This window comes from Cervus canadensis, chromosome 24 (genome assembly GCF_019320065.1).
Source record: "Cervus canadensis isolate Bull #8, Minnesota chromosome 24, ASM1932006v1, whole genome shotgun sequence".
Classification (NCBI taxonomy): domain Eukaryota; kingdom Metazoa; phylum Chordata; class Mammalia; order Artiodactyla; family Cervidae; genus Cervus; species Cervus canadensis.
The window spans coordinates 19,716,836-19,726,587 of NC_057409.1; the positions used below are offsets into that span (position 1 = coordinate 19,716,836).

Genomic DNA, 9,752 nt, shown 5'->3' on the forward strand with positions numbered 1-9,752 from the left:
CATACAGTATTTCCAAGGCTATTATTATTCCGTTCAGGGCAACCCCCTTCTGGCCTTAGTCTTGGGTGTGTTTGAAAAAGCACTAGACAATCCATGAACCTCAATTCAATTCTGGTTTCCTTAGGTCTTAGATTACTCACCAGGTTTGAAAGTCCAGTTTATTCATGATGCTCTAATATCCCATTTCATCCCCTTCCCTACCCAGGATCTAAAGCTTTGGGAATCAGGTGATCAGGCAATCTAAAACAGAATTAGCCTCCCTGAGTCTCCAAGATTGGAATAGAAAGGGGGTGAATCCTGGGAATCCAGTGGACCAAATAGCTCTTCACTTGTAGTATCAAACTTTATACAATCACCATTTACTTAGTGCATGGGATAAAAGTGAAATACAAGATTTTGGTGATACTTTGTGAAAAGCTTAGTGCTTTGCATTAGGGAACTTGGACACAGTACAGATTTATAGACCAGTATCACAGAACCAACTTAAAAGAAGGCTTTGTTATGTGGGGAAACAAATAGAAACTTTGTACTGGTGTTCCAAGAGAGAAAGATACTTAAATAAGTGCATGTTCTGCAATATTACTTGGTTATTTAGGATGAAAAGTAACAGTTTTATTTTTTCTTTATTTCTTCATGGTCTCCTCTTCATGCACACTTGACAGCGACTTATTATGTTTTCTAACTCCCCAGCTTTCACAGTTGATGGAATGGGTTTTCTGAAATCAAAAGCAAAAAGAACACCAAAAATCTCATCAATTTATAGATAAAAGGGAAAAACTTCCTGGGTCTGAGTTTTGTTAATAAATATGGTAGCTCACTTAAACTTTATTTCAGGGAGGTATGTTTCTGAAAAGATACATGTGTCAACACTTTATCATTTTAGTTGTATTTAGCAGTAACTTATAAATGCAAACTTACAGATTTTTTTTTCTGAAAAAATACTCCTACCCTTTTAATTCTCTGTAATACTTAAAAGTCTTCCAACATGATAAATTAAAATCAGTAGATCATTTAATAGTTTTTTTTTTTTTTTTTTTGAGCCCACTGGTGGCTCAGACAGTAAGGAATCTGCCTGCAATGTAAGAGACCCAGGTTCAGTCCCTGCGTTGGGAAGATCCACTGGAGGAGGAAATAGCAACCTACTCCTGTATTCTTGCCTGGAAAATTCCATGGACAGAGGAGCCACAGTCCGTGGGCTACAGTCCATGGAGTCGCAAAGAGTCAGACATGACTGATCAACTAACACTTTCATTTTAGTAGTTTATTCAGTAGTCTGTAAATTCATATATCAATATTAAATATTTTTAACAATGACAAAAGTCATATTTTTTGGTCTTTTTTGGTAAAGTAGCACAAACCAGGGCTACTTGTTGACTCTAGACCACTTGTACACTGGGAGTGCCAAGCTAAACAGGATTTTATTGGCACAGGGAGATTTTTTTTTTAATGTGAGTACATCAGCACACAGGGAATGAAAATCTAACACAGGCAACCTTTGAATAGTTACACAGTTGAGTCATCAGATTAAACTTAACTTTGAATAGTTACCTGAACATTCTTTTGGGGTCTAATGAAGCCAACCAGAAACTGTAGGAATTTGAATAGTAGTTGCATGTTCCTCTTCCATGACATTCTATAAATGGACTGGCTCGGAATTCTTCCAGGCAGGAGCCGGGGGATGCGAGGGCTTGCCCAGCACCCTCCGAACCAGCACTTGTGAACTGTCACAAGAAAAGGATCCAAATAAGAATTCTGTGCATAGTGCTCACACTTTCAATGCTCTAATTTTTTTTTTCTTAATAGAAGACAAAAAAAAAAAAAAAGCATGCATCGAACTTCTTGTGCTTATTTACCCAAATTTACTATAACATTCCAGGTACCTTCCAAGTTGAAGGATAGTCATCAAAAATAATCTAAAAGCTGTTTATTTTGCCTAGAATGCTTTCTGCCCCCCAGGTCTGACTTGTTCTTTTTTTGTCATTCAGGGGCCTGCTCCACTAAGCTTTCCTTGACCTTATCCCTATCAAGTCTCTCCTCTTATCTTGCTTTATTTTCTCCATAGGACTGCTCACCATCTGAACTCGCTACATACTACCGTTGTTATGTTGTCTTCTCACTTATATCTCTACCACTATGAAAGAAGCTCCATGAGAGCGGGAACTTTGGTTCACTGCTGGTATCCTAGTGCCTAGAATGGTCATAGCACAGAGTAGGCATTCAATAAATATTTGTTGAATTAGTGATTGTGTAGAGAAGGGAGAATAAAGTATCATGAATGATGTTACACAAAATATGAATAATCACCAACCACATCTGTGCAGGTATCAAAATCACAAATGTCAATCCATAGATTTCTTCATTTAGTACTTGCATCTGGAGAATTTTTCTTTAAAAGGCTATTTCTCTTTTAGTTCCCATCTTCATAAGGAACTTCAAAGGGCCTTACTTAGAATATGTGGGTAATCTCTTTCTGAGAAGTCTGTTTTTTAAAATGCTCCATTATTTACAAAAACAAACAAACTTAAAGCATATTTGCAGATTTTCAAGCAAATATTCACAGCAGATTGTGCATGCTGATGTCTAACAATAGACCACATCTCACCCAGCCCAATGTCAGATTCCATGGATAATGTTTACTATGAATGTACTGTTCCTTTTCTCCTTACCATGATGAAAGAAAAGCCTTTCCAGAGAGAAATCCAGCCAGCAGGACAGGGGGGGATATCAGTGGTTTGGCTGTGAACAGCTATGGCAATTGCAGGACCTTCACAGACTGTGCATCTGTAACATGAAACAAAAAATACGGGTGCATCACCACTTTCTGCACCACGGTGTGCTGCCTTACATTCTGTGGCAAAGGAAGTGATTCACCTGTTGCCATCGTGAAACTAAGGGACTGGGATTTTACCTGCTAATATAAGGCTCCAGGGCCCTGCCAGTAATTGGAGCCATGTCCATTGGTATCATTGCTGGTGTTGACAGCCAGTATGAATAATCATTTCGAGATGCGAAATTACATACATCGTTGATATTGCAGAATAAGAATGGCATTGTGGTAAATCGCTGCAGGCAGCTGCCAAGTGTTCCTAATAAAACATCAGACTGGGTATCACTTTCAGTGAATTCCAATATTTTGATTATCATTACTAGATAGAAGCTAATTAAAACATAACGTGTGGCAAAAACTGGAGAAACACGACACAAAAGAGCTATTTGCAAAATGTGTGATTGAAAAGTTTTAATACTGATAGGAATTAAAGATCCAATAGGGACATAAATCTTCCTTCTTCCACCTTTAACACTTTCTGGGGCCCTTTCTAATTATCTAGAACTTGAGGACTAGCAGAGGTCATTGAGAAAATGTCTTTGCCTCAAAGTATCCCCAGTTCTTCATATGTATACGATGGCCAATAACCAGGCCAAGCTTTGGAAAAGATTTTACTTTTAAGCCTGAATAGCAGACAGGTTATTTAAGTGAAAATTGTTTTTTTTTAAATAAGACCAACTAGATTGGCTCCTTCTAGAGCTTACAATCCAGAATGAATATTAGACATGAGGCCAATGTCTTATTTACTCTCTTTAAAAAGTATTGATGAACTTATTTGCAGGGAAGGAATGGAGACACAGATGTAGAGACTTGTGGATACAGTAGGGAAGGGAGAGAGTGGGATGGATGGAGAAAGTAGCATCAATACAGATATATACTATCAGGTGTAAGATGGATAGCTGGTGAGAAATTGCTGTGGAGCAGCGCTCTGTGATGACCTGGAAAGATGGGATGGGGAGAGGGGAAGGAGGCAGGAGATGGGACGTATAATTATGGCTGCTTCACATTGTTGTATGGCAGAAACCAACACAACATTGTAAAAATTAAAAAACAAAAAATAAAAACAAAAGTGCTAAAGATATTTGGATTGTTTACACCTAACTTCAGAGGGAAGTACCCCATGCCATAAAAATGTATTGTCTGTATGTGGAACGAAGTAGATAGAAATTAAACAGGGGGCATTACCCAGGTCTTGTCCATGGGATTGTTCATTTCCTTGTACAAAGAGAAGAGAAAATCCACTGTAGAGTGGCTCTGTCCCTTCTGGACAGGAGGGGATCGCTGTGGTCTGGCTGTGCCGGGTGAAGACAAAGCCCCTCATCACTGTCCCTGCTGCTGGTGGTCCAGTGTCGCCAGGCCTCCCCTTCAAGCCCGGCAGGCCATCGGATCCAGGTGGTCCTTTAAAAAACACACTATACATGTGGCAACACAATACCTCAAACTTGGTTATCCAAAATACTAATTCAAATATTTACATATACTTATTAAGCGTCACAGAGAAGGCAATGGCAAGCCATTCCAGTACTCTTGCCTGGAAAATCCCATGGACAGAGGAGCCTGGTAGGCTGCGGTCCATGGGGTCGCTAAGAGTCGGACACGACTAAGCGACTTTACTTTCACATTGCACTTTCATGCATTGGAGAAGGAAATGGCAACCCACTCCAGTGTTCTTGCCAGGAGAATCCCAGGGACGGGGGAGCCTGGTGGGCTGCCGTCTATGGGGTCACACAGAGCCGGACACGACTGAAGCGACTTAGCAGCAGCAGCAGCATTAAGCCTCAACTACAGAAAGGAGTCCTAAAGAAGTATGGTTTATAAAATGGCCAAAGAACTTTCTTAAATGTTGACTATTTTATTACAGATGCCTCTTGTTATAAATATTTGTGTATATCTGATGATGAGTTTTTTGAGATCAGCTCTTCATCTCTATGTTGTCCTTTGGTGCCCGGCATCAAGACCATCTCTGTCTACTTGCTAGTAATTCTCAACACAGTTTGTGTTGTAGTATCCTTAATCTTGCTATGGCCCAATTTTGAAAGCCAGATGTGGCCAGTAAAGTTTTTAAATTCATATAATTATTATTAAAAGTTTTGTTTTTACCACTTTGAAAAACATACTTTGGTGAAAGTCAAATGATTAATAGTGTCTTAAAGTGCAGTCAGGACAGTACTAAATCATGAGCAATTGTGCCATTATTATTATTAGCTAGCATTATATTTGAATTTTTAAAGACAAATCTCTAATCTTTATACAGTTGTGTCATAGTAGATCTGGGCATATGTCAATGAATTGGGAAATCACATTTAGAATTTTTTCTTACTTTAACAAAGATTCAATCCTAAAAAATAAGATTTGGACATTTAGATATTTTCTAGAAGGGTGTTTTGAAACTTTTGCAGAAGGTAGACTTTGATTCAGGCATATCAAATTGACACATATAAGCTTATGTTCAGCCTGAAGTACTTAAAAGAGGCCCCTTTTCAGGACACACACATGAGTTGTTGAATTGTATTCAAGGGGATAGTTAGAAGATGGCTTTCCTGAATAATGATACTAAGTTGCTCTTCTGTTCATACCAAAGTAATATTTTTCCAACTATGCCTTAGTTGCCACTCTTTTTCTTTTCTTTGAAAAAACATGTGCAGTTCATATATTTCTGTTGTAAATTAGCTTAATAGTAAAAATTAAACTGAAGAGAATTTATAAGGTGATTTTGACTTTACAATAGCAAAATTTATATAAGTATGATAGTTTGCAAAGTCTATATCAATCTATGTGCTTTATTAACTCTGCCATGCTCTTATCTCATAAGATGCATGTGTATCAACAGGCCAATAAGTAAAACCCATTCTTAATTGAAGTCTTTAAACCTTAATCTTAAATAAGTAGATCATCACTTTCTACAGTAGGTATCAAAAATTAGGTGCCATGCTTAGAGGTAGATGTTATTAACTAAGTACATAGTATCAGCTTTTCTGAAAATAGAATTGGTGTTTCATTAGGTCTATGAGTCTATGAGCCTGCAGGTTAAAAATCAGGAGTACATTTGCCCAGTTAAGATATAGGAATAATGGTATATTCCAATAACTCTTGATTGTCTATTTCAAAAAGAATGTTTTGCCCCTGGCTTAGTCTTCTCTGCACAGCACACACTGAAATATTTAGAGTTCTCATAAGTTCAAACAAGTCTCCTTTCTCTCTATATACAGAGAATAGCTCTCCCTCAGTGAAGAAGAGCAGTCAGCTGTTTTGTTTTGTTTTACCTTGCTCTCCTTTAGAACCTTTGTTGCCTTTTTCTCCAGTTGGTCCAGGAGGTCCTGGTGGACCATCCTCCCCTGGTTTACCTTTTGGCCCACAGGGTCCTAAAGCAAAAAACCAACATTGTATTGAATGGTTCACATAGGATAAAAGGCAAGGTGGCCAACCATCCCATTTTAGCCAAGACTTCCCCAGTGTCAATAATAGAAGTCCTGCAAATAGAAGAGACCCTCATCCCTGGGCAGACTGGGACAACTGGTTATCCAATATGCTACAATCTACTTCCCAAGGGAGAGAAAAAAGACTAAAGAATGAACTAGGGGTATATGAAATACAGCATTTTAATACTGTGCTACCATTTAGATTAATGCTACTCCAGAATTCACTATGCCCTTGTATGATCAAAGTAATAAAATCTCTCATCTCTCAGGTGATTCAGGTGAACCTAGAACACAATTCCATCCAGAGGTCTATTACAATATGCTAGGCCAATAGAAAGGGGTTGGTTCAATTTCCATGCACCAATAATTTTAAAAGATTTCATAGTAGTAAGTACATTTGCATTTACTAATTTTCCAAGGGCTGTGCAAAGTGTTGGAAAGGTATAAATATTTTACATAGAACTCGGGTTTATTCAGGCAATCATTTAGAAATAGCTCTAAGACTGGCAGTTTTCAGAGAAGCCTTCATACTTTTACCTTAATAAAAAACAATCCTGAGTGCCCTATAGTGTATTTGCTCAACTTTATACTATAAACACCAGTTGTCAATAGGGTCAAAAGGTCTTTGATTTGCTGGTCTAGAGTAAAATAAGCTCAGTCTTTTGGCCACCTGATGCAAAGAGCTGACTCATTTGAAAAGACCCTGATGCTGGGAAAGATTAAAGGCAGGAGAAGAAGGGGATGACAGAGGATGAGATGGTTGATAGGCATCACTGACTCATTGGACATGAGTTTGAGTAAACTCCAGGAGTTGGTGATGGACAGGGAGGCCTGGCGTGCTGCAATCCATGGGGTTGCAAAGAGTCAGATATGACTGAGCGACTGAACTAAAATGACTGAAAGCTGATTATTAAAAACACTATAATGTATAACATTTTCTGTGAAGTTGTACTGTTTGTTTCCAAATCTCTTTACAAGAAGTTTGGTTCAACGACTTCCTAGTGATCCCACACCTGGATCTCCTGGTGGTCCCGGGGGCCCGGGTTCTCCTTGCATCCCTGGTTCTCCAGCAGAACCAGGTGGGCCTGGGCTTCCTGGAAGGGAGATGATTTTCACTGTGCCAGGCTCTCCACGTACACCTATTGGCATGAACAGAAGAGGATGATGGCTTTCCTTATGAGCTACTCTTTCTTCACTGAGAGCAATATGAAGGAAATAATATACTTACCAGGTGGTCCTTTTGGCCCAATTTGCCCTGGAGGTCCAGGTGGTCCTGGAAATCCTGAATTACCCTTCTCCCCTTAAAAAAAAAAAGGCAATGTCATTCCACATAGAACAATGGGTTTCCTAGCTCTTCAGATTGATTACTGTCTCTAAGGGGAGATTCTGGGATTGCTGACTGGAGGTTGTGAGCTGCATGACAAGGACTGCGACTTAGTTATATTCATGTGGGTTGTAGCATTTTATTTGGACCCAACTGGTCATGCGTAGTGTTTATTAAAAATGTATTCTAGAAGTACGCATTAAGTACTAGTATCTTAGCATTGAAGGGGAAGAGTTCTTACTTTTTAAGTTCAGAAACCAATTTAATATTTAAGGTAAAATATGAAGTGACATTAAATCTTATTTTAGCACTTCCTAGTGAGTTATATTGGTTGTCATAGTTATCTACTTTCTTGGCTTCTTACTCTGGCTTTACTAATAGCCCAAAGTTAGTTATATTAGGAACTCTCATGAGCTCATATGGAATATCTTGTTTGATTAAAACTATCAAAGTGGTAAGGTTTCTCTCTCAGTCTTTGACATGAATAAAAAGTTACCAAGAAACATTGGTTTGGAGAAACACTCTTTTTAAAAATCTTGACAAAATGTACATATCATATCTACATTGTTGCTGTTTAGTCCCTAAGTTATGTTTGACTGCCTGCGACCCCATGGACTGTAGCCCACCAGGCTCCTCTGTCCATGAGATTTTCCAGGCAAGAATACTGGAGTGGGTTGCTATAACATCTAATTACTTAGAACTTAATACTAAATATGATATTCATAGCAGAAATGTAATAAAACAATTATATTATCAAAAGTTAACTGGCAATCACACTATAAATTATCCACTTGATATCAGAACTTGAGGATACGTTAATATTTGCTTATATCTACCAGAAGATGCCTAATCTTTTGGGGAATAAAAATTTCCAAATAAAGAATTCAAACTCATTAGTGGTGTCAGATGATGGACAGTCTTATTCTGACATCTAAGAGAATAACTGAATGTGTTTCATGGAACATATTTCAAAAGAACTGGTTAATACTTCTTATTTTATGAATCTTCCTTGGCTTCGCAGGTTACGCCACTGGTAAAGAACCCAACTGCCAATGCAGGAGACATAAGAGACATGGGTTTGATCCCCGGGTCGGGGAGATCCCCTGGAGGAGGAAATGGCCACTCACTCCAGTATTCTTACCTGGAGAATCCCATGGACAGAAGAGCTTGGTGGGTTACAGTCCATGGGGTCGCAAAGAGTCGGACATGACTGAAGCAACCTAGCATGCACGCACATATGCCCTCGATCTACATCTAAATATTTCACCAGAATATTTCTTTCTTTGGTATAGCATTTCTATAATTTTTCAAGTCTTAGCTGTTCCTGTTCTGAGACTTGGAAGAGTGACAAATGGTCCACATCCTCTCCAGGCTGCCTGCCAGTGTTCACCCACCCAGCAGCTAGTGAGATTTCTCAGAATCTCTTGCTTTGGTTTCTCCTTAGTTATTTTGCTCTTTGAAGAGCCAGTGATTGAAAAACTGAAAAGGCTATCTTTGACCTCCACCTTGTCCTCCCTCAGAACTGAAAAAGTGTCTTTCATAGAAATGTGCTTTTGTTCACTTTGGTTAATACTAATTTAGCATCTATTTATAATATGATCATCAATTCCCTGCACACACAAAACAATCCCAGTGGATTCAACCTGCTAAGACAACACATCCAATATTTAAAATGTCATTTGAGGTCATACTACCATTATGGGGGATTTTCTGAACACATGAAGTTTAAATTTTATGTGTATGAATGTTTTAAACTTAAAACTCCAAATTATATTTCCCTGATTAAAAAACATAATATATGTGCCCCATAAAAAACCAAACACTTAAATATGCATATAAAAATTTACTTACACTTCCCCATGATCAGTTTGTGAATATTCTTTTAGATTTTTATCTTTTTAAAATTATCACACAGGCACAAAGTAAAATAAATCATTCAAAGCAACACTGCTGCTATTGATGTAGTTCCCCATTCTCTAGCCCAACACACATCAGTACACTCAAAGGTCACCACTTCAAACTATTTCTGTTTTAAGCTTTTCTAGTTTCCATCCTTAAGATATGGTTTAATTTTTTTTCATTTATTTTTATTAGTTGGAGGCTAATTACTTTACAATATTGTAGTGGTTTTTGTCATACATTGACATGAATTAGCCATGGATTTACATGTATTCCCCATCCC

General features: G+C 38.2%; 1 protein-coding gene across 1 annotated transcript in view; it reads right to left on the reverse strand.

Annotated features, from left to right (window-relative positions):
* Positions 1 to 590: 590 nt before the first annotated feature.
* COL4A3 (collagen type IV alpha 3 chain) overlaps positions 591 to 9,752 on the reverse strand; it is a 161,038-nt gene continuing 151,876 nt past the window's right edge. Inside the window, exons 46-53 of the mRNA XM_043444777.1 lie at positions 7,475 to 7,546; positions 7,260 to 7,385; positions 6,091 to 6,189; positions 4,013 to 4,225; positions 2,909 to 3,086; positions 2,667 to 2,781; positions 1,549 to 1,721; positions 591 to 716 (exon numbers count right to left, since the gene is read on the reverse strand). Of these exons, the coding sequence (XP_043300712.1) occupies positions 632 to 716; positions 1,549 to 1,721; positions 2,667 to 2,781; positions 2,909 to 3,086; positions 4,013 to 4,225; positions 6,091 to 6,189; positions 7,260 to 7,385; positions 7,475 to 7,546 (1,061 nt within the window). The 3' untranslated portion in view covers positions 591 to 631. The remainder of the gene's footprint in view (positions 717 to 1,548; positions 1,722 to 2,666; positions 2,782 to 2,908; positions 3,087 to 4,012; positions 4,226 to 6,090; positions 6,190 to 7,259; positions 7,386 to 7,474; positions 7,547 to 9,752) is intronic.